The sequence below is a fragment of the Schistocerca piceifrons genome, chromosome 4, assembly GCF_021461385.2.
Source record: "Schistocerca piceifrons isolate TAMUIC-IGC-003096 chromosome 4, iqSchPice1.1, whole genome shotgun sequence".
Taxonomy (NCBI): Eukaryota; Metazoa; Arthropoda; class Insecta; order Orthoptera; family Acrididae; genus Schistocerca; species Schistocerca piceifrons.
Window position 1 is genome coordinate 125,504,254 of NC_060141.1, and position 26,361 is coordinate 125,530,614.

Consider the following 26,361-nt stretch of genomic DNA (forward strand, 5'->3'; position numbering starts at 1 on the left):
TATCACGTGATTAGTGGAGGGGGGCGGCTGTTTATGTCAAATTATCATAAACTGAATATTTTCAATACAAAACTACGGCCACACAATGCTATTCCCTCACTGGTACATCGTGACCCCCCCCCCCCCCCCAAACAACTGTTAAGTCTATTGTGTGCAGCTCAAAAATCAAAAACAATCATCTTCTAATATGGCCCAGATAATCTAAAAGGCTGGAGATTCCCTTGTCTAAAAGACGGCTATAAAAATGTCTTTGTGACTTAAGTATGTTTGAATGTGTCAATTCTTGCATGTCTTAGAACAACTGTAATATTCAAAACCAAAAGTTAAGGAAAAAAATTGATTTGTACCAGAATACGAATGTATAAATGCCCGTTACATCTGAAACATTGCACTGTATGGTGTGGAGACCTGGAAATTGAGGAAGAAAGATGAAAGAAGATTGGAGGCATTAGAGATGTGGATATGGAGGGGAATGGAAAAAGTGAAATGGGAAGACCGAGAAAGGAACGAAGGAGTATTAAGAAGAGATGGAGAAGAAAGAAACATGCTGAATGTCATTAGAAAGACAAAACGGGACTGGATTGGACATTGTTTGAGGAGGGACTGTTTATTGAAGGAAGGAATAGAAGGAATGGTGAGGAGAAAAAGGAGAAGAGGAAAAAGAAGATATCAAATGCTGCACAATATCCAAGGAAGCAAATATTCAGAAATGAAAGACTGGCTACGGACAGACAGAAGTGGAAGAGGCTTAACCCATGATAAGACCTGCCTTAAGGTAGAATACCTACTACTACTACTACTACTACTACTACTACTACTACACAAAAACATAACATATAGTTGGCAGGAATTTTTAATTTTTTTAAACCAATGTGACAGTTCTTTTCAATAATAAGATTGGATTAAGATAACAAATGAAGACAGGTAGAAATATGCTTGCACGAATAATTGGCATACTATTTCTGTGCATTAAAATAAGACACACAATATAGTGAATTCACTGGTTAGGAGTAGCAAGATATTCTTAGGGGGGCAGTTAATGTGTGTTGTACTTGCTCAGTTGAGGTAGTTACTCTTTTACTGTTTAAGATGTGGTCATTTCCAACTTGATAGGATGCTACCTGCTGCACTATAGTGCTAAGATATGCTGAAGGAAGGGCAAACCTTCCACATTTGCAGTTTCTTTACAATTGTGACTGCTGTGAAAATGTCGTTAAATATTAAGAGCTAAGACTGATTTGATACCAGTAGGTGATTTGATCATCATACCTGCAGTTCAGCCTACAGCGTGTCACAAAAACTATACCAAAACAAGACACTAACCATGATTTTGTTTAATCTACTGAAGAATAAATTATAGCTTAGAAATCAGACCACTGATGACCAAAAAAGACAGTTTTACCAATGTACACGTCATTTCTGTGCTCACACAAACAATAACTGGACTCATTTAAAATTAACTGTTACACAGGAATTCAGAATCAGGGACCAGACATATCTGTCAGTGCTCCATGTTGTGTTAATATTTCATGAAAGGTACATGCTCATTGCCATGTTCACATAATGTCTGACATGTCACAGTGCCAACACACTAAATGGTTCAATACTAGATATCTGACTTCCCAAGTTTACTTTGGCAAATTTCCAAACATTCATCACTGTTTTTGCAATATGCCTCATTCATGTAAGAACAGAGATCCTTTATGAGTACTTTGGTCTGATGCTTGAGGGGGCCTGATGGCCTAATATGATTAGAGTAAATAAATACATACAAACATTTAGAACATTAATTTGCATTTATTCCAAGTTGGAAATTTCATTAATGAGTGCTTTATGATGTGGAAAGCTCCACAGATAGGATAATCAACGACAAGCTACTAAATCAAATTCGGGAAAAAATAAATTTATGCCACAACTTGACTGAAAGAAGGGATCAGTCAATGTGACACATTCTGAGGCCTCAAGAGATCATCAGTTAGGTAGCGGAATTGGAGGTGGGAGAGGGGGGGGGGGGGGTTGTGCAGATGAGGAGGAAGGAATGACAGGTATAAAAACTGTAGAGGGAGACCAGTGCTTAACTATAGTAAGCAGCGCTAATGGAAGTAGGTTGGACCAGTCACACATGGATAAAGAGACTGCTACAGTATAGACTAGAGTGGATGATTGCATCAAACCTGTCTCTGGATTGAAGACTACAAAAACACTTAAGCTTCTGACTACCACACACAACTCTTTTTTTGTAATATTCCTCAAGCTGCGAAAGATGCATTTCTGAATGTCAAGTAAGACTAAAGCTTCCTGTTGTTGATCTCAGGTGGATAAGAATAGACAAATTCATAAATATAAATTTAGCATTATTTCCAATTGTGCCACCTCATTCGATGGTTCCAAAAGTGTGTGTGTGTGTGTGTGTGTGTGTGTGTGTGTGTGTGGCAGAGATTCATGAAAATAACACATCCTCCAGTACTTATATGATTGCTGTTAGTCATTTACAGAGTGCCATAAATCGGCATACAGGCACTGACAATTCTAAAACAATATGCCTTTTCAAATAATGGTAAAACAAGACAAGGCCTATTTTAAAAGTTAGTATTGTGTCCATTGTGTATAAAACAAAAAAGACAATGAACTAATAAATGTCAGAAGAGAGAACAGTACCAACAAATATACTGCTATCTGCAAAAATCTCAAGAAAACACACAACAGTATTCAAATAGACCGGGGAATCTTACTACCAAGTTTAAAAAATATCTAACTAAGGAATAAAATTCATTACTGAAAGCTTATGTTGTTTGCCATATACGTATAAGAATTTTCTGTGTCATCATTCATTATGTAAGAACTTACAATAACTCATTATGAGCCTGCCTTTCAACTTTTCTCTTCACTTTCCAGCCATGAATTCCAACTATGTACTGCTTCAGAGTATTTGTCATTTCTTTTTGTTTTGTTTTGGACACTGGAATTTCTGAATTTCTTGGCTTCTGTAGTACTTTTGTGTCTTCCTCATATTTCTAGAATGTTTTTAAAATTATTTCTCATGGTGTAGTTTTATTAATTTTTTCTCTTCCTTTCTTGTTTTCACGTATCATCATATACTAGATGAAGTGGTTCCATTTATTGTGACATCTGCATGTCGTGACACAGAAGCTTCCTGTGACACCCCAGAGCTACCCATAACTTTTTCATTTCTGAGTCCAACTCCTTTCCTTCAGTATCTCTAGCAATGTATTGCGCCTGCATGCAACTTGCATCTTTCTGAAGTCTCCATGAGATTTGCATTCAGTATTATCTATCTCTGGAGAGACAGAGAAACTTACTCAATTCTTTTCCCAGCTTTCAGTTACACCTGTTGTTTTTCACAGTTATGGGAGGTGACACTGCTTTTCTACACGTCGTGTCTTTCAAAACATAAAATGGCCCAGTAGGAAACTAATGATTTCAAGAAATAACATGGTTTTTCAGAAACAGCACTTTTTTGTTGTTTTACAATTTCCAGTGAGAAACTTATGACCTATTCCTAAAAAGACTTAAGAACAATAAGCAGCAATTTTTGTCAGAATGAATAATGAAATATTTTTGCAGTCCAAAAGCTAACTAAAGCACCCTCCACTATAAAGCATGATGCAGGAAACAATGAACAGATTATGAAAAACAGATCAGGTACTCCACATTTAATTTGACAATTGAGCACACACCATTCCAACATAAAGATGCGTGTATACACATTCATTTACAATGAACATTTCTGTGGCAACTTTAGAACACTGTACTAAGCAAACATATCTCAAACCACGACAATACGTGTAGACATAAAAGAAAGATAAATGCCTAAGACATAGAACATACATATAAAATGTGTTCAAAGATCCCCTGATACTGATGCAGGGAAGGCAGATAGTATTAACCATTACAGTACCTTCAACTAAGTTTTTGGTTCACAGATATGCCACACTATCTTTGTGCAGGACCCCTTTCTAGCTGCCCAAAACCTACTAGATTGAGAAATGTTTGTATACAGCTACTATAGTAATAAAATTATCTTTTCAATCATGAGTACTCACAGGCATTAAGTACAAATTAAGCTGCCTAGAAATTATGTAATATGGGAAGGGAACTACATGACAACCTTAAGTTTGAAATGAAAGTAACAAGTGGACTTCTGAGATAATTGTGCCTGACGTGGGCAATGACTGGCTACAAAAGATGAATAAAAAGAAGGGATTATACACATTTTAAATGTGTTTGGCACCAAAGGAAAGCAATGGAACCATTAATGACTATAGTTAGACCTACCCTCTCTTGGTACTTACAAACTTGCTAATGGGGCTCAGTTAACAGTCAACACTAACTAAATGTGTGCAAGAAAAAGAGCCCATTCATGTGTGTACCTGGTGAATCAATATTTCATCTCTTAAAGAAACAGAGGTGAATAAGTAAATCTACACAAGTATTCAGCAATTCATACTCGAGTGCTGACATAAGGTTCATCAAACCAAATTCACGATACACTCATACTTAAAGCCACTACAGCTCATCCACAAGATATGAGCTTTGTGGATTGTCTGCACAGATTCAGGCTGGACATGGGGGAGGAGGGGAGATGAGAGCTTGATGATTTCCAACAAAATGAAACTTTCGGCAGGTCATATAAATTCGTGTCACATTACACATAAATCAATACTGTGAATTTATCTTACAACACTTGTTGTGCTGAAAGATGCAACACTAATTTCTAATGCTAAGTGATGGGAGTGGCTGGTTCCGCAACAGATTTGAAACAGCAAATGGAGTGAAATATTAAAGTGATGAAGCACTGCGGCATGCAATAACACTTTTAAGCCTCCAATCACTGCTAACAAGTTTTCATTCACAAAAATGGAAGAAAATCCTCTTCCAATGGCAACATTGATTCTCTCTCTCTCTCTCACACACACACACACACACACACACACACCTTATCTCAAATAAATGCCCCCCCCCCCCCCCTCCCCCTCATGAGTAGATTAGCAATTGACTGGGATTTACTGTACTACTCCCCCACTTCATTCAAATTCTAATAGTATTGTACTGTATAAAGAGAAAAAAATACAACAAAAAAATGTAATACTGTAATTGTAGTAGTTTCTGTTTGATACCTTTGTAATTCAGTAACTGTCAATACTACCCCCAATATGTACCAAGTTCATATCTATATGACAACATACAATAACTGCCAAATACAATTTAATAAATGTAAGCACATTTGAAAAACCAAGGTATGGTATACCAGCAAATACTTGGTTATTGCCAGTGTCCCACGATTACTCTTCTGACAATGAATAAAAGGTCTTCCTATTACACATAAGATATTTGTTCTTTTTAGCTCCCCTAATAGGGAAACATTCCACGCGGGAAAAATATATTTAAAAAAAAGATGATGTGACTTACAATACGAAAGCGCTGGCAGGTCGATAGAAACACAGACAGACACATACACACACACAAAATTCTAGCTTTCGCAACCAATGGTTGCTTCATCAGGAAAGAGGGAAGGAGAGGGAAAGACGAAAGGATGCGGGTTTTAAGGGAGAGGGTAAGGAGTCATTCCAATCCCGGGAGCGGAAAGACTTACCTTGGGGAAAAAAGGACAGGTATACACTCGTGCGCGCACACACACACCCGTACGTACACAGACACAAGCAGACATTTGTAAAGGCAAAGAGATTGGGCAGAGATGTCAGTCGAGGCAGGCGGAAGTAAAGAGGCAAAGATGTTGTTGAAAGACAGGTGAGGTATGAGCGGCGGCAACTTGAAATTAGTGGAGGTTGAGGCCTGGCGCATAACGAGAAGAGAGGATATACTGAAGGGCAAGTTCCCACCTCCGCAGTTCTGACAGGTTGGTGTTAGTGGGAAGTATCCAGATAACCCGGACGGTGTAACACTGTGCCAAGATGTGCTGGCCGTGCACCAAGGCATGTTTAGCCACAGGGTGATCCTCATTACCAACAAACACTGTCTGCCTGTGTCCATTCATGCGAATGGACAGTTTGTTGCTGGTCATTCCCACATAGAAATCTTCACAGTGTAGGCAGGTCAGTTGGTAAATCACGTGGGTGCTTTCACACGTGGCTCTGCCTTTGATCGTGTACACCTTCCGGGTTACAGGACTGGAGTAGGTGGTGGTGGGAGGGTGCATTGGACAGGTTTTACACCGGGGGCGGTTACAAGGGTAGGAGCCAGAGGGTAAGGAAGGTGGTTTGGGGATTTCATAGGGATGAACTAAGAGGTTACGAAGGTTAGGTGGACGGCGGAAAGACACTCTTGGTGGAGTGGGGAGGATTTCATGAAGGATGGATCTCATTTCAGGGGAGGATTTGAGGAAGTCGTATCCCTGCTGGAAAGCCACATCAGAGTCTGATCCAGTCCCGGAAAGTATCCTGTCACAAGTGGGGCACTTTTGTGGTTCTTCTGTGGGAGGTTCTGGGTTTTAGGGGATGAGGAAGTGGCTCTGGTTATTTGCTTCTGTACCAGGTCGGGAGGGTAGTTGCGGGATGTGAAAGCTGTTTTCAGGGATTCCGGACTGGAGCAGATTCGTTTGCCACGAAGACCTAGGCTGTAGGGAAGGGACCGTTTGATGTGGAATGGGTGGCAGCTGTCATAATGGAGGTACTGTTGCTTGTTGGTGGGTTTGATGTGGACGGACGTGTGAAGCTGGCCATTGGACAGATGGAGGTCAATGTCAAGGAAAGTGGCATGGGATTTGGAGTAGGACCAGGTGAATCTGATGGAACAGTTCCGTCCTCCGTCACAGCGGGACCCACCTCCTCTTCCTCAAAATCACCCTCTCCAAACCTTCCAGGAATTTCTGACTTCCAGCCTTGCTTCTCAATCCTTCATAAAAAACCTTAATCCTACTCCCAACATCACCACTGCTGAAGCCCAAGCTATTCGTGATCTGAAGGCTGACCGATCCATCGTCATTCTTCTGGCGGACAAGGGTTCCACGGCCGTGGTACTTGATCGTCGGGAGTATGTGGCTTAGGGACTGCGTCAGCTTTCAGACAACGCCACATACAAAGTTTGCCAAGGTCATCCCATTCCTGATGTCCAGGCGGAGCTTCAAGGAATCCTCAGATTCTTAGGCCCCATACAAAACCTTTCCCCTGACTCCATCAACCTCCTGACCCCACCGACACCCCGCACCCCTACCTTCTACCTTCTTCCTAAAATTCACAAACCCAATCATCACGGCCGCCCCATAGTAGCTGGTTACCAAGCCCCCACAGAACGTATCTCTGCCTACATAGATCAACACCTTCAACCCATTACATGCAGTCTCCCATCCTTCATCAAAGGCACCAACCACTTTCTCGAATGCCAGGAATCCTTACCCAATCTATTACCCCAAGAAACCATCCCTGTAACCATTGATGCCAATTCCTTATACACAAATATTCCACACGTCCAGGGCCTCGCTGCGATGGAGCACTTTCTTTCACGCCGATCACCTGCCACCCTACCTAAAACCTCTTTCCTCATTACCTTAGCCAGTTTCATACTGACACACAACTTCTTCACTTTTGAAAGCCAGACATACCAACAATTAAAGGGAACAGCCATGGGTACCAGGATGGCCCCCTCGTACGCCAACCTATTCATGGGTCGCTTAGAGGAAGCCTTCTTGGTTACCCAGGCCTGCCAATCCAAAGTTTGGTACAGATTTATTGATGACATCTTCATGATCTGGACTCACAGTGAAGAACTCCAGAATTTCCTCTCCAACCTCAACTCCTTTGATTCCATCAGATTCACCTGGTCCTTCTCCAAATCCCATGCCACTTTCCTTGACATTAACCTCCATCTGTCCAATGGCCAGCTTCACACGTCCGTCCACATCAAACCCACCAACAAGCAACAGTACCACCATTATGACAGCTGCCACCCATTCCACATCAAACGGTCCCTTCCCTACAGCCTAGGTCTTCGTGGCAAACGAATATGCTCCAGTCCGGAATCCCTGAACCATTACACCAACAACCTGAAAACAGCTTTCACATCCCGCAACTACCCTCCCGACCTGGTACAGAAGCAAATAACCAGAGCCACTTCCTCATCCCCTAAAACCCAGAACCTCCCACAGAAGAACCACAAAAGTGCCCCACTTGTGACAGGATACTTTCCGGGACTGGATCAGACTCTGATGTGGCTCTCCAGCAGGGATACGACGTACTCAAATCCTGCCCTGAAATGAGATCCATCCTTCATGAAATCCTCCCCACTCCACCAAGAGTGTCTTTCCACCATCCACCTAACCTTCGTAACATCTTTGTTCATCCCTATGAAATCCCCAAACCACCTTCCTTACCCTCTGGCTCCTACCCTTGTAACCGCCCCCGGTGTAAAACCTGTCCAATGCACCCTCCCACCACCACCTACTCCAGTCCTGTAACCCGGAAGGTGTACACGATCAAAGCTGAAGATTAGATGGGTAGATCACATAACTAATGAGGAGGTATTGAATAGAATTGGGGATAAGAGGAGTTTGTGGCACAACTTGACAAAAAGAAGGGACCGGTTGGTAGGACATGTTTTGAGGCATCAAGGGATCACAAATTTAGCATTGGAGGGCAGCGTGGAGGGTAAAAATCGTAGAGGGAGACCAAGAGATGACTACACTAAGCAGATTCAGAAGGATGTAGGTTGCAGTAAGTACTGGGAGATGAAGCTTGCACAGGATAGAGTAGCATGGAGAGCTGCATCAAACCAGTCTCAGGACTGAAGACCACAACAACAACAACAACAACAACTATATTTTTACCACCTACCTCTCCATACATAAGATTTTTGGTATCTGCTATCAAAATATTTAATCAGTTGACCAGTACATTAAATGACTGACAGACACACCCCTCCCCCCTTCCACCCAACAAACATTGTTGAAGTGTAGTGGCTTGAATGTCTCAACAATACAGATATCTGTCCCATAGGTGAAACCACATTTGAGGGGTATCATTGGAGAGGCCATGAGCAAATGTAGTTCCTGAAAAGGGTCAAGCAGCCTTTTCAATAGTTGCCCTGTAAAGAATCTGAATGACTAACTGATCTGGCCTAGTAACATTAGCCAACAAGGCCTTGCTCTGCTACCACTGTGAACAGCTGAAAACGAAGGGGGAAACTAAGGGTCAATATTTTTTCTGGAGGGCGTACAGCGTTTCTGTTGGTTCAATGATGCTCCCATCCTTTTGGATAAAATAGTTCCCCATTCAGTCTCTGGGTGGGAACTACTCAGGAGGATACCATCACCAGAACCATGGAAAGTCACATGGCTTAAACCGGTAGGGTTCTTAGAGAATTTAAAAATGGAGTTGGATAGGGTGAAGTTAGTAGTGGGAAATAGTGAACTTTGGTGGTACGAAGAAAAGAACTTTTGGTCAGGTGAATACAGAGTTATAAATAAAAAATAAAATAGGTGTAATTCAGGAGCATGTTAGGTTTACCATATGTCTGAGATTAGTCCAAGCACTCCTGGTTTTTTAATGCTGTCCAAAGTTGCAAAAATGTCTGGGGTTTGTGAATTTTATGACTGGTGCGGATTTTTCAAAATTTTTGACCTATCTGTTCAATATTGCATTTTTAAACATTCTCTGACCTAGGAGAAAGCACTGACGATGAAAGGGAGGCATGGCTACTGGCTCCACTGCAATATATCGCTTAGTGATTTGACGACAAAAGGAACTCGTCTACACATGTTTGATCATTTTATCTCTGTTCGTTTTTTGTCTCATTGTTTTGCAATGGGCAAAAGAAAGTGTGCAATTAATGTTAACCTGCAACAGAAATACAAATTTCAACTTGTGTAATGGCAATAGCAATGAACATGTTTATCATACACTATTGTCCTGCAGAATTTTCTTTCGAACATAAGGGAAAGGGTTATATTAAAAACCACATGAAAAAACTAGTGCTATTAATGCTACTGAAACATAAGAAGTTTTCTTAAAGCCGAAGGTGGGAATAACAGTGATCTGGACTGTGCTGCTAAAGAGGCTAAATTTTCATATCACACTGCTAGACATAAACTCAGTTTCTAAACATAAGATGCACATCTAAACTGGTTAAAAGGTTATGTGATCAAAAATTTTAATCTGCTAACTTAGGCAGTTATTGTTATGTCTAATGAAAAATAAAACTGAACAAAAAAGGTTTTATGTTTCAGTTAAGATTTTTTAGTAATTTCAAAAATATGTCCTGCACTGGACCCATGGTTAGCGACAACGTGTCTAATAACGAATAAGAAAATAGGAATCCAGGCAAATTACTATGGACAGCATAATGAACATACTATTGTAGCCAAACCAGGCACAAAGTCAGCACCAACCACAGTAGAAATCAAAAGAATGTATACTGAGGTGGCAAAAGTCATGGGATAGAGATATGCACACACACAGATGGGGATACTATCACATACACAAGGTTTAAAAGGGTAGTGGATTGGCAGAGCTGTCATTTGTAATCAGGTGGTTCATGGGAAAATGTCTCCAAAATGGTTATGGCCGCACAACATGGCCGAATCTGAAAGCAGAGTGACAACTGACACGAGTGCCTTTGCTAACAGCATGACATCGCTTTCAGCACCTCTCCTGGTCTCATGACCATATATTGGGTGGATCCTACACTGGAAAACTGTGGCCTGGTCATGTGTTCCAGTCAGTTGGTAAGAACTGATGGTAGGGTTTGAGTGTGGTGCAGACACCACGAAGCCATGGACCCAAAATGTCAAGGCACTGTGCAAGCTGGTGGTAGCTCCATAATGGTTGGGGTTGTGTTTACAATGAATGGACTGGGCCTCCTGAATGTTCAGCCACTTGCAGACAATATGTGGCCATTCATGGACTTCATGTTCCCAAACAATGTTGGAATTTTTTTGGATGCCACAGCACCGTGTCACCAGGCAACAATTGATCGCAACTAGTTTGGAGAACATTTTGGACAATTCAAGTGAATGGTTTGGCAACCCAGATCGCCCAACACGAATCCCATCAAACACAGATCAGTTTGTGTACAAAATCCTTCAACCCTTTAGCAATTATGGACAGCTATAGAGGCAGCAAGGCTCAATATATCTAAAGGGGACTTCCAATTTGTGGAGTCCATGAGCTGCTGCACTATGGCGGGCAAAACGAGGTCCATCATGATATTAGGTGGTGTCGAACGACTTCAGTCATCTCACAAGGGGAGGCCTCGATATTGGGATGACTGTTTTACTTCAGATTTTCTACAACTTTAGTAGGCCATTACAGCAACATAATATGCAAGTAGTAAGGTGCACTACTCAGGCAATTCTGAGAAAATCACCAGAGAAGTTTTACCCTTCTATTACGTAACTGATGTATCTATGAGAAGGTGCCAGCCACAAGAAGACATTCTGGTTACGGGGACAGCGATCATGCTATCTAAGAGGGTCGTGGACGAGGTGACGGTTCAAATCCCGCTAACACTTATTTTTTAATCTATATGTTTTCATCGTTGGTCACATTATTTAATTTATATGACATTTGAGAGGTAATGTAACGAAAAAACCCACATGCATTTTCATAAGGTAGTTGTGAATTTCATATGTTATTTTGCTATTTACTATTTGTAATTAAATCCCCCCCCCCCACGAACCTTGCCATTGGTGGGGAGGCTTGGGTGCCTCAGCGATACAGATAGACGTACCGTAGGTGCAACCACAACGTAGGGGTATCTGTTGAGAGGCCAGACAAACGTGTGGTTCCTGAAGAGGGGCAGCAGCCTTTTCAGCAGTTGCAGGGGCAACAGTCTGGATGATTGACTGATCTGGCCTTGTAACACTAACCAAAACGGCCTTTCTGTGCTGGTACTGTGAACAGCTGAAAGCAAAGGGAAACTACAGCTAAAATTTTTCCTGAGGGCATGCAGCTTTACTGTATGGTTAAATGATGATGGCGTCCTCTTGGGTAAAATATTCTGGAGGTAAAATAGTCCACCATTTGGATCTCTGGGTGGGGACTACTCAGGAGGACGTTGTTATCAGGAGAAAGAAAACTGGTATTCTACGTATCGGAACGTGGAGTGTCAGATCCCTTAATTGGGCAGGTAGGTTAGATAATTTAAAAAGGGAAATGGATAGGCTAAAGATAGATATAGTGGGAATTAGTGAAGTTCGGTGGCAGGAGGAACAAGACTTCTGGTCAGGTGAATACAGGGTTATAAATACAAAATTAAATAGGGGTAATGCAGGAGTAGGTTTAATAATGAATAAAAGAATAGGAGTGCGGGTAAGCTACTACAAACAGCATAGTGAAAGCATTATTGTGGCCAAGATAGACACGAAGCCCGCGCCTACTACAGTAGTACAAGTTTATATGCCAACTAGCTCTACAGATGATGAAGAAATTGATGAAATGTATAATGAAATAAAATAAATTGTTCAGGTAGTGAAAGGAGACGAAAATTTAATAGTCACGGGTGACTGGAATTCGACAGCAGGAAAAGGAAGAGAAGGAAACATAGTAGGTGAATATGGATTGGAGCTAAGAAATGAAAGAGGAAGCCGCCTGGTAGAATTTTGCAGAGAGCATAACTTAATCATAGCTAACACTTGGTTTAAGAATCATGAAAGAAGGTTGTATACATGGAAGAACCCTGGAGATACTAGAAGGTTTCAGATAGATTTTATTATGGTAAAACAGAGATTTAGGAACCAGGTTTTAAATTGTAAGACATTTACAGGGGCAGATGTGGACCCTGACCACAATCTATTGGTTATGAACTGCAGATTAAAACTGAAGAAACTGCAAAAAGGTAGGAATCGAAGGAGAGGGGACCTGGATAAACTGAAAGAACCAGAGGTTGTAGAGTGTTTCAGACAGAGCATTAGGAAACAACTGACAAGAATGGGGGCAAGAAATACAGTAGAAGAAGAATGAGTAGCTTTGAGAGATGAAATAGTGAAGGCAGCAGAAGATCAAGTAGGTAAAAAGACGAGGGCTAGTAGAAATCCTTGGGTAACAGAAGATATATTGAATTTAATTGATGAAAGAAGAAAATATAAAAAGGCAGTAAATGAAGCAGGCAAAAAGGAATACAAACCTCTCAAAAATGAGATTGACAGGAAGTGCAAAATGGCTAAGCAGGGATGGCTGGAGGACAAATGTAAGGATGTAGAGGCATATCTCACTAGGGGTAAGATAGATACTGCCTACAGGAAAATTACAGTGATCTTTGGAGAAAAGAGAACCACTTGCATGAATATCAAGAGCTCAGATGGAAACACAGTTCCAAGCAAAGGGGGGAAAGCAGAAAGGTGGAAGGAGTATATAGAGGGTCTATACCAGGGCAATGTACTTGAGGTCATTATAATGAAAATTGAAGAGGGTGTAGATGAAGACGAAATGGGAGATATGATACTGCATGAAGAGTTTGACAGAGCACTGAAAGACCTAAGCCAAAACAAGGCCCCGGGAGTAGACAACATTCCATTAGAACTACTGATAGCCTCTACCATCTGGTGAGCAAGATGTATGAGACAGGTGAAATACCATCAGACTTCACGAAGAATATAATAATTCCAATCCCAAAGAAAGCAAGTGTTGACAGATGTGAAAATTACTGAACTATCAGTTTAATAAGCCATGGCTGCAAAATACTAACACGAATTCTTTACAGACGAATGGAAAAACTGGTAGATGCCGACCTCGGAGAAGATCAGTTTGGATTCTGTAGAAATGTTGGAACACGTGAGGCTATGCTGACCATACGCCTTATCTTAGAAAATTGATTAAGGAAAGGCAAACCTACGTTACTAGCATTTGTTGACTTAGAGAAAGCTTTTGACAATGTTGACTGGAATACTCTCCTTCAAATTATGAAGGTGGCAGGGGTCAAATACAGAGAGCAAAAGGCTATTTACAATTTGTACAGAAACCAGATGGCAGTTATAAGAGTCGAGGGGCATGAACGGGAAAAAGTGGTTGGGAAGCGAGCGAGACAGGCTTGTAGCTTATCCCTGATGTTATTCAACCTGTATATTGAGCAAGCAGTAAAGGAAACAAAAGAAAAATTCGGAGTTGGAATTAAAACCCATGTAGAAGAAATAAAAACTTTGAGGGTCGCCGATGACATTGTAATTCTGTCAGAGACAGCAAAGGACCTGGAAGAGCAGCTGAACGAAATGGGCAGTGTCTTGAAAGTAGGATATAAGATGAACATCAACAAAAGCAAAACAAGGATAATGGAATGTAGTCGAATTAAATCGGGTGATGCTGCGGGAATTAGATTAGGAAATGAGACGCTTAAAGTAGTAAATGAGTTTTGCTATTTGGGGAGCCAAATAACTTATGATGGTTGAAGTAGAGAGGATATAAAATGTAGACTGGCAACGGCAAGGAAAGTGTTTCTGAAGAAGAGAAATTTGTTAACATCGAGTATCGATTTAAGTGTCAGGAAGTCTTTTCTGAAAGTATTTGTATGGAGTGTGGCCATGTATGGAAGTGAAACATGGACGATAAATAGTTTGGACAAGAAGAGAATAGAAGCTTTCGAAATGTGGTGCTACAGAAGAATGCTGAAGATTAGATAGGTAGACCACATAATTAATGAGGAGGTATCGAATAGAATTAGGGAGAAGAGAAAATTGTGGCACACCTTGGCTAGAAGAAGGGATCGGTTGGTAGGACATGTTCTGAGGCATCAAGGGATCACAAATTTTGTATCGGAGGGCAGCATGGAGAATAAAACTGGAAGAGGGAGTCCAAGAGATGAATACACTAAGCAAATTCAGAAGGATGTAGGTTGCAGTAGGTACTGGAAGATGAAGAAGCTTGCACAGGATAAAGTAGCATGGAGAGCTGCATCAAACCAATCTCTGGACTGAAGACCACAATAACAACAATTAAATTTTCAAGTATGAGGGACATGCTTTGGAAGCCCAACTCAAATCTCGATACATAATAATGTGAATGATGTCATTCACAATCAGTAATACAGTACATCACAGTGTGCCAGACCCTAGAAGTAATGTACAATTACTCGTTGGATGTGTTCTCGACATCACATGCTGCAGGATGGTATTAGTCATACAGACATGGAAAACATAAATGGATACTTCATGCAAACAGACTTTTTTTTTCATTTTATTACCTCTCAAATGTCGTATAAATTAAATAATATGACCAGTGATAAAGAAAAGATTAATAATAAGTCTGAGTGGGAGTTGAACTGTTGCCTCATACATGTTCATCTTACGAAGGTTGAACACTAGTCACTTGACCACCATGAACTCTAGTGTCCAACACCTAAGCAGCCACAAATAGACAAGTAAAAATTCTGTTGCAATTTTTTTGGAAATTCCAGAGTCGTGCACATTACTACTTGTGCATTATGTTGTTTTAATGGCCTACTACAGGTGTACAAAGTCTGAAAAAACCTGTTATCCCAATGTCGGGGCTTCCCCTTGTCAGTGTACAATGAGCTAAAAGGAATTATTCATGTAGTTAAGAGAGAGAGGAAAATTTATTTGTGATGGAAGACTGAAATTCAATAGCAGAAAATGGAAGAAAAGAAGGAATAAAGAGGAACCCACATTATAGAATTTTGCACAGAGCCTAATTTATTCAGTATTGACACTTGGTTTAAGAATCATGTAAGGATGTTGTATACATGGAAGACAAACTGGGAAGTTTCAGATTGATAATACAAAGGTACAGCAGAGATTGTGAAACTACATTTTAAACCGTAAGACATTTCCAGGAGCAGATGTGGATTCTGACCATAATTTATTGATTACGAACTGTAGATTAAAAGTTAAGAAATTGTAAAACGGTAGACAATTAAGGAGGTGAGACCTGGATGAGTTGAAAGAATCAGAGGTTATTGAGAGCTTCGAACGGAGCATTAACTAACATTTGACTGTAGCACTAGAAGGGAATAGAGTAAGAGACAAATGGTTAACTTAAGAGAGATGAAATAGCAGAGGTACCATAGCATCAATTGGATAAAAGAGGTGAGACATAGTAGAAATCCTTGAATAACACGAGAAATATTGACTTCAATTGAGAGAAGGCAAAATTATAAAAAATGCAGCAAATGAAGCAGGTGAAAAGGAATAGCAACGTCTACATATTGAGACTAATACAAAATGGCTAAGCATGAATGGCTACAGGAGAAATGCAAGGTTGTAGAAGCACAAACAACTAAGACACTGACTGATCGATACCACCTATAGAAAGATTAAAGAGAATCAACAGTCTGAATATCAAGAACTCAGATGGTGAAAGAGAATTAAACAAATTACGAAAAGTGGAATGAATATATACAGGCTTACAAGTAGAGAAATGGACCTGAAGACAATATTATTGAAAAGGAAGAGGAAGTACACGAAGGCGAGATGGGAGATATGACACCATGAGAAGAATTTGACAGATGTAGTAAGTCAGAACCATGCCCCTGGAGTTGTTGACATTCCCTCAGAATTATTGAGATCTTTGAGGGAAACAGCCATGACAAACCATTCCACCCAGTGTGCAAGATATGACACAGGTAAAATACCCTCAAAAATTCGGGAAGAATGTAGTAATTCACATTACAAATAAACCAGGTGCTGATAGGTGAGAGTATTACTTATCTATCAGTTTAATAAGTCATGGATGCAAAATACTGAGAAATTATTTACAGAAGAATGGGAAAAATGCTAGAAGCTGACCTCCGGGAAGAAAAGTTTGGATTTCAAAGAAATGTTGACAATATTGACACTACATATTTTAGAAGGTACATTCAAGACAGACAGATCATCATCTAGGCCTATAGCATTTGTAGATTTACAGAAATCTGACAATATTGATTAGATTATGTACACAAACTTAAATTTTTAAGACAGCAGGGATACAATAGGAAGAGAAGGGTCTGTGGGAAGGAATGTAACAAAATACTATTTTTATTTGTTCTGTGATAATGTGGGCACAGTAGGATTATTATTCCTTGGAACGTGACAAAAAAAAAGAATGTTGTTACTCCATGGTTATCGTAATTCACGTTTCAGTGTGTGCACAATAAGAAAATAAAATAAAAAAAACTTAAGTTAAACTGAGTTCTTAATGAACATGTTGTTGTTGTTGTCTTCAGTCCTGAGACTGGTTTGATGCAGCTCTCCATGCTACCCTATCCTGTGCAAGCTTCTTCATCTCCCAGTACTTACTACAACCTACATCCTTCTGAATCTGCTTATTGTATTCATCTCTTGGTCTCCCTCTACGATTTTTACCCTCCACGCTGCCCTCCAATGCTAAATTTGTGATCCCTTGATGCCTCAAAACATGTCCTACCACCGGTCCCTTCTTTTTGTCAAGTTGTGCCACAAACTCCTCTTCTCCACAATTCTATTCAATACCTCCTCATTAGTTATGTGATCTACCCATCTAATCTTCAGCATTCTTCTGTAGCACCACATTTCGAAAGCTTCTATTCTCTTCTTGTCCAAACTATTTATCGTCCATGTTTCACTTCCATATTCCTGGGGCCTTGTTTCGACTCAGGTCTTTCAGTGTCCTGTCAAACTCTTCACGCAGTATCGTATCTCCCATTTCATCTTCATCTACATCCCCTTCCATTTCCATAATATTGTCCTCAAATACATCATCCTTGTATAGACCCTCTATATACTCCTTCCACCTTTCTGCTTTCCCTTCTTTGCTTAGAACTGGGTTTCCACCTGAGCTCTTGATATTCATACAAGTGGCTCTCTTTTCTCCAAAGGTCTCTTTAATTTTCCTGTAGGCAGTATCTATATGAACATAGGCAGTACCTATATGAACACATTGTGCAACAAATTGGTAACTCCGATGTCACTGGCAAGACAATAGTATTTCCAATCTAATTTGCATCAAAATTTTCAATGTGTGTTTTTTTTTTAAACTCGAACTTGTCACCCACTGTGTTAGAAAAATACGCAATATGTCAACAATAGTGGAAATGAAGGGAACAATCTAGAATGTCAGCTGGAAACTGATAAGGTTAGCATTAACCTACCACTGATTTGCACAGAGAAGCCAGACATCTGGTTTTGTCAAGCCAAAGCGCAATTTACAATTGCTGGTATAGCTATGCAGGTGGGAAAGTAAACTATTTTCTTGCTCAGATGCAGCAAAATTTGTTGAAAATGTATGGAATATTGCTAGAAGTGACAAGAACAATAAACATCCCACAAACAAAAGGAACACCATTCATATGTACGGACCTCAGTAACTTGGCACGTGTTTTTAAGAGTTGACCCAGTGAAAAAGACAGAATCTCAATATGAAGGCCAGATGAAGTAAAACCTTTTGGACTTACAGTGGCAGACCAGATAAACAATATTGAGACTAATTGATTAAAACCTGATGAATGAGAATGATAAATGGACTGAAAGCATTCCAGTTGAACCGTCAGCCCTGGACCAATAATCAGACTCAACAGAGGGTGACAAACCAAGAGGAACAACAAGATCTTGTTGTGAAACTCAATTTCCAGCAAGATTACTTAAAGTCCTGAACTGAAAATGCTACTGAGAAGGCAGTCATGTGGGAACATGACAAAGTACTATCAGTAGATGTATGTGTTTGTAAAGTGTGTGCCATAATAATGTTGGCATAATAGCATTGTTATTCCTTGGAATTTATCAAAAATAGAAAGTTGTTACTTAATGGTTATTATAAATCACATTTTAGTGTATGCACGATAAGAAAATAAATGGAAAAATCTAAATTAAACTGAGTTCTTAATGAATGTAGTTTGCAACAGATCGTTTATAACTTATACAGAAATCGTACTGCACATATAACAGTTGAAAGACTTGAAAGGAAAGCAGTAATTGAGAAGAGAGTAAGACAAAGTTGAAGCACACCCTTGATGATGGTCAATCAGTGCAATGAGCAAGCAGTAAAGGAAACCATGCATAAACTAAGGAAGAACTTAAGTTCAGATAAAATGAATAAAGATCTTGAGGTTTGCCGATGACACTGTAATTCTGTCAGAGACAACAAAAACTTGGAAGACCAGATGATAGGAGTAGACTGTGTCAAAAGAGGAGGGTCAACGGAAGTGTCTGATTCCACCTGTCTGCCGCGGAGTTTTGAATTGGTTGTGTTTGTAGATGTCGTCTTGTTGTGATTGATGGCATCGTGTGTGTGTGTGTGTGTTTTGGGGATGGCCGGCCAAAATTTGGTAAGTAATTGTGTTTTTGGGTCTATTTTTCTCGAGTTCTAATGTTTCGTGTATTTATTGTGTAGTGAATGTGTTTTAATTTACATAGGGATGTTTGAGTTTTTAATTTCTGAGGTGCTGTGGTTTAGGTTTTGTTTTTCGTGGTTGTAGGTGTTGGTTTTTTTTTGTATCAGTAATAATAATTGACCTATATACGTCAAGGGAAATTACCGATTCCAATTTTCATATTTTTATATGCAGGTATAGGTGTTTTGGTACTGTCAAGTGTGGTCAAGAGAAATGTCTGACTGCAATTTCATAGTTTTTGGCTGTAGGCGTTGATGTTTCGGTATCGTCAGTGGCCGTTAACCTATATAAGTCAAGAGAAGTGTCCGATTCCTGTTGATTTTGTAATTATTTATACGTATTTTCGTGTTTATTGACATGTGTCTGTAGTGACATAGGCGCCATATTGGAGATGCTTAGAATAGCCTATCCCGCCACACTGATGTAGGGGTCAAAGCAGACAGGTGGAATCCGACACTTAGGTATTTCCAGAGACGTTATAAGATGAGCATCAACAACAGCAAATCAAAAGTAACAGAATGTAGCAGTCGAATTAAATTGGACAATGCTGAGGGAATTACATTATATTTATCTTATTAGGACACCAAAACAAGTGATGATGCCCAAAGCAGAGCAAGTGTAAAATGCAGACAGGCCACAGCGTGGGAAGCACTTCTGAAAAAGAGGCTTTTGTTAAAATTGGATATAAATTTAAATCTTGGGAAGTTTTTTTTTTTTTTTTTTTTTTGAAAGTTTCTTAGCTTAGACAATTAGCATTTCAGCCCAAAAATTATAGAAGCTTTGGAAATTTTATGCTACAGAAGAATACTGAGGACTGATGACAACGTGTAACGAATAAGACGGTACTGTATCAACTGGGGGAGAAAAAAAAACTTATGGCACTATTTGACTACAACAAGGGATCAATTAACAGGACACATTCAGAGGCATCAACAAATTGTCAGTTTGGTACTGAAGGGAGTGTGAGGTGTAACAATAGCAGAGCAAGACCGAGGGATGAAAACATTTAACAGGTTCAAATGGTTCTTTGGAGATGTAGAGGCTTGGACAAGATAGACAAGCAAGTACAGCTGTGTTAAATAAGTCTTCAGATGGAAGACCACAATACTTGTACATAGGAATGCATTTGTAAATGTGCAGCACACAGCCATATTCCAAATACAAATGAAGCTTTCTACTTGTTAATATAATAGAGGGAAACATTCCACGTGGGAAAAATTACATATAAAAATAAAGATGAGGTGACTTACTGAACGAAAGCGCTGGCAGGTCGATAGACACACAAACAAACACAAACATACACACAAAATTCTAGCTTTCGCAACCAACGGTTGCCTCATCAGGAAAGAGGGAAGGAGAGGGAAAGATGAAAGGATGTGGGTTTTAAGGGAGAGGGTAAGGAGTCATTCCAATCCCGGGAGCGGAAAGACTTACCTTAGGGGGAAAAAAGGACAGGTATACACTCGCACACACACACATATCCATCCACACATACAGACACAGGCAGACATATTTCTGCCTGTGTCTGTATGTGTGGATGGATATGTGTGTGTGTGCGAGTGTATACCTGTCCTTTTTTCCCCCTAAGGTAAGTCTTTCCGCTCCCGGGATTGGAATGACTCCTTACCCTCTCCCTTAAAACCCACATCCTTTCATCTTTCCCTCTCCTTCCCTCTTTCCTGATGAGGCAACCATTGGTTGCGAAAGCTAGAATTTTGTGTGTATGTTTGTGTGTCTATCGACCTGCCAGCGCTTTCGTTCGGTAAGTCACCTCATCTTTATTTCTACTTGTTAACTTACTCATCAGAATATGTCTTCCCCCCCCCCCCCCCCACCCCCCCCATTGTTTTTACAGTTTCTGTTCATTACTATGATTTTCCTTGCTGTATTTCTATTCAGTTTTGAATGTATGAAAGTATCTTTACCAATATTCTGAACTGTTCTTCCTTCTACTATCCAGTGTGTGGTCCTTTCATTCCCATACAGTACAAATCTTTGAGTTACAGGGACAGACTTTCACTGTAAATGTTTCTTCCTCAAAAGAAATTTTATAAGATGTAAAAATTATTTTAAGTTTTTGAGCCAATATTTATTTCTTTACAAGCCACGAGCATGAAAAACCTACTAAATAGAAGCAGCTAATCATGTAGCTTTGTCCCTACTTTTTATAATCATGTTGCAAACTAATTATGCTAGTTCACATAATCACTTTTGAGAAGATCCATCTCAAAACAAATATGTATTCTGAAAAATTTACAAGTCATGGCATGTAGCCTATCCCCCATACACCCAATCATGTAACTTTAGGTTTCATAGACACTTCAGAAATTAAACATTTCATAGTTTTTAGTAAAGCATTTAGAAAGGAATATGCAATATCCAAAGTTTATAAAACATGTATGTAATACAAGTAGTAATAGTACTACAATGAACTGTCAGCCTATTTATTATTCATCCATACAACATTACAGTTACCATTTGATGTTAGTACTAAATAATATTCTGCAAGAGTATAACAGCAAATGAATACTAGCCTATACAAAAATACAAGTGACTGCCTAAAATGTCAGCGCTTTTTAATTTGTTGACAGAACCTGCTACAACCCATGAATGCAAGGCCAGGAAGCACTGTATAAAAATGTATATGTATTGTGCCTCAGGGTAAAACGTCAGAATAATGAACATTAAGCTATTGGGGGGGATGTAAAGTTAAGAATAGCGTAACATAACTAACATGTTTTGTGGAATTCTTGAACGTCTTTCTGAATATCGAAAAGCTCTAGTTTCGTTTGAAATGTCAGATTCGGGGAATGACGACGAAAACGAAACAAAGCAATGAACTAACGTACTAGATGAATAACATGAAATGGGCTACGATAGATAATAAATGATGCCGATGGACATCAACACTCACATTACAACAGAAATAACTAATAAGGCACCATTACAAAGGAACGGAACATTTGCAGAGCAGTGAGGCGTACACATATTAAACTCTTTTGGAACTATTCGCCCTACGCAGAACGATTTTAGGTTACTCCTAACAACGCTGATCTAACGTAAGAAACGAAAATTCAATGGCTATACACAAGTTACATGCAGCACGACGAAGGCAACACGTTAACGTATGTAACATAGCCCTGTCACGAAAACGCGAAACAGCACTCAACCTTTACACATTAAAATTATATGAAGTACAAGATGCAGGAAACATTCACATCACATATGCAAGCTGTGTTATAGGGTATTCGAAAGAGTGCTAAATATCTGCTAGCGGGCCAACAAAGCATGGCCTACCAACCGCTGCAAAATTCCTGAACAGTACACGTGCTATGGATTTACTGTGTCTAATTACAGCTGACATCGTATAGTCTATAGTTTTCGGATATTACAATAACGTTGCCTTATTTCATGCCTTTTCACTGTTTTGGAGCTCGGATTCTCCGACCACGTTGTCACTCATTTTTTTTGTATGTACACAAATTCACAGATACACACACGCGTACAGTTATCAGGTTATCACTCTTCGTCATTCACGCAATGTAGTCATGCCAACATAGGAGCTGAGGCAAGCAGTTTACATCACTCAACGCAGAAAATTCTTGCGTCAGCTTGTTCTCTCGATCGATCAGTAACGCCATATTTAACTCGATATCAGGAATAACTTCGTGTTCTGGAGTAAACATATTTGTTCCAAAAACTGATCTAAATGTCGTTCAAGAAATCATTTTTATGTTTTTTATACCGGTACCGGTAACTTAAGACTACCATAAGTTCGAGGTATCGAAACAAAATTTTGGTCTTGTGGGCGTACGCAAATGTTTGCCTGAATAGTTTCGCACATCGATATGTGTAAGCATTTTTTCCGTGTGGAACTATGCACTGTTATTTGCCTTTCTACAACTAGTGAAAGCTGTGTTTCAGGGTATAGTTTATGTTATTAAATTAATTCAAAAAATTAGCATAAAGTTCAACCACGAAAAATGCTCATTGGCATGTCAACATAGTATAACTGGACCAAAACTTTGGAGTGCTGAGAGGCTTCGGCCGCATTCCTGGATAGTTTCACGGAACGTTTCTCTGCGCTTTTATGCGTTTTAATACAGGGTTCCTTTCAGCATGAGAACGCCAAAACGATATAGAGTTTATTTAAAAATATACCTCCTCATTTCGGCACTTGAGAAAGTGACTCGACTGTTAATGTATCCAGAAAAAAATGTAAAGCAAACGCTTTTGTGTTAACCTTACCCTATGCGTACCGGTACTTATTTGTTGTTATATGTGTCAAAGTATATAAATGTGCTGAAGCATATAGATAAACTGTCAAAATTTCACTGACCTATAAATTCGTTTTATATAAGCAGCACACCCAGCTGTAGCACGAAAAAGAAGAGAACGAACGGAAAAAGGCGAATATGTTTCTCTTTAAACAATTCTAAAAGAAAAGTGGGGAATCAACTGCCTCAACCCTCATTCCGCCTTCCTCACTGAAAATTTTGGCATGCGAACATGTCACGCTCTTTCAACACACTTAAAATTCCGATCCAAATTGCGCCCTCCCCTATACATGTTTGCCGGTCTGGTAGGATCCAGACCCCTCCCCCCCTCCTCAAACCTCAACATGGTCTTCACTCATCTGTATTTTTCATTTCAACTTCCCCCTGTCTTTTCGGCTCCCATTGCTATTGTCTTCATCCACCTCTCTTTCACTGCCCTTCCTCTCATCACCATCACTGTCGCCTCTGTCTCTCCCCACTGGTACTCTCTTCCATCGTCACTGTCTCACTGTCTCTCTGCTAGTCTCTACCAGAAAAAAAAAAAAAAAGCCCAAATATGCATGCATGCCAAAATTTTTGTGAGCAAGGCGGAATGAGGTTTGAAGGAGCCGCCTCTCCACTTTTCGAGTCTCTTAAAGAGGATCATGTTCACTTTTTGTACTCCTACAGGGGCATTTTTCCTCTGGTTCCCTTCTTTTTCTTGGTACATCAGGGTGTGCTGCTTATGTAAGACACATTATAGAGGTCAATAATGTTTTGACAGTTATGTATGTAGAGACATTTATATACTTTGAAACGTATAAACAAGTAAGTACAACATAGTATAAGGTTAACCGCAAAATCGTTTGTTTTATATCTGTTTATATACTTTGCCAACATGACCATAGCTGGGTGGGCGGGGGGGGGGGGGGGGGCGGGGGGGGCCTGATAGGTGGTTGGCACTGAGGGGCAATGGTCTGTGTTAAAGTACCAACGCTCTGTCCTAAACTAATACCATCAACTAAAAGAAAATGCTAAGGTAAATTACTTGTTTATAATATGATATAATGAAAAAATTACTACAAGCGTAGTTACATCTAAGTACCTCCGAATTAACTGCAATTTGTTACAATAAAATATACTAATTCTTTATTTTACCCATAGCTGGGTATTTTAACTATGTTTTGGTAGCTTTTTCCATATTGTAATCTATGGTACAGGAAATCATCCCCTTTTAAACTAAAGTGAGCGAATTAGAGGTAATTTGTCTGTGATATTGGTTAGTGTAATGTAGGTACAGTGTCCCAGTCAGTTAGCGACACAGTTGTTTATTTATTGTTGCGAACTGAAGATTGAGTGATTTTTTGATGGATATACGGGCTTTCTTTAGCAAAAACTGAAGAGTTGAAAAGAAAAATTATTTCTAAGAACGTTATTCCTCAAAACAGGTGGAAGCACGAGATATTCCATTATATGGAAATGTGTTCAATTGAAATATGTTGGTGGTGTTGGCTATGCCATTCCTTCTGATATTACACAAGTCGGAGAACCAATAAAGTAAATTATTTTAGACATACACACATCAAAAAATGTGTTGCATCACCTTGGTTCCAAGCTCTCCTGAACACTGATCTCGAATGTGTATATTATATTAATAACACAGTCCCTTTGATTGTTGATAAATGTCATTTTACCCGGACAAAGATGTACAACAACCACAAATGTGGAGTGCCTACGCGATGGAGTGGCTAAGACAACCGATTAACTGCAGTCATAACACTAGGAAGGAAGTACACTACTGTTTTGTCTGTAGTTCTGTCTTGCCTAGTAGGTCAGTTCCAGAGTTAGATCGTATCAGCACTGTTTCGTTGTGTCAGGAAGGGCTCTTATCAAGGAAAGTTTCCAGATGTCTCCGAACGAACCAAAGCAATGTTGTTCGGACATGGATGAGGTACAGAGATACTGGATCTGTCGATGACTTGTAGCGTGGTACAGATGAGCCCAACAGCATGGTGAGTGAACACAATCTGCGACATGACTGCGAATAAAGCAGTGACCCGAATATAGAATAAATTTCCTTTACTTTATGTCGATGGTCACAAATTTTTTGTCATCAAACTACTGGTTTTGGTCTATAATGACCATCTTCAGATTTGTAGCAAAACATGGGAAAACATAAGTACACTAGCAGATTGTCCGCAGCTTAAAACAGTAAAATAGATTATAATGAAAAGTACCACTGACATACATGTACATTTGTGTGATTTGATTATGAAGAGACGTACCTGTTTTATAAAAACGTGTCCTAATGTATGGAAGCCATAGTGGTATCTGTGGTGTCACCGCCAGACACCACACTTGCTAGGTGGTAGTTTAAATCGGCCGCGGTCCATGTAGTACATGTCGGACCCGCGTGTCGCCACTGTGATCGCAGACCTAGCGCCACCACCAAGGCAGGTCTCGTGATACGAGAGTGGACTCGACCCCAGTTGTACGAGGACCAAGCTACCGCCCAGTTGTACGAGAACCAAGCTACCGGCCAGTTGTACGCAAACCTAGCTATCGCCCAGTTGTACGAAGCCTTTCTCTCTCATTAGCCGAGAGACACAATAGCCATCAGACGTTAATGGCTACGAACTAGCAAGGAGCCATTTGTATCAGTGCCTATAGCGTACGAGTATTCAAGAGAGATGTATTCCAAGGAATTATAAAAGTTAAGTAAAAAGCATCTACATACTTTTCTTCTTATTCATTCATAAGTTTTTATGTTCCAGACTTCACGCCCGTATGCTTATTGCTGTGCGTGCACTATCGGCCACAGCGTTAGTCACTAGCTTTC

At 39.9% G+C, this 26,361-nt stretch overlaps 1 protein-coding gene across 5 annotated transcripts in view; it reads right to left on the minus strand.

Moving 5' to 3' along the window:
* LOC124794732 (threonine--tRNA ligase 1, cytoplasmic) overlaps positions 1-22,821 on the minus strand; it is a 170,179-nt gene extending 147,358 nt beyond the window's left edge. For 2 of the 5 annotated variants that reach the window (XM_047258329.1, XM_047258327.1), the window contains exon 1: positions 22,682-22,817. Coding sequence is in view for 2 of the 5 variants with exons in the window: in XM_047258330.1 (XP_047114286.1) it covers positions 22,568-22,630 (63 nt within the window). In the remaining 3 variants the exon portion in view is untranslated. Of the gene's footprint in view, positions 1-22,567 lie in introns of all 5 variants that reach the window. The other 3 variants (XM_047258331.1, XM_047258330.1, XM_047258328.1) reach the window with 3 other exon arrangements.
* Positions 22,822-26,361: the final 3,540 nt, after the last annotated feature.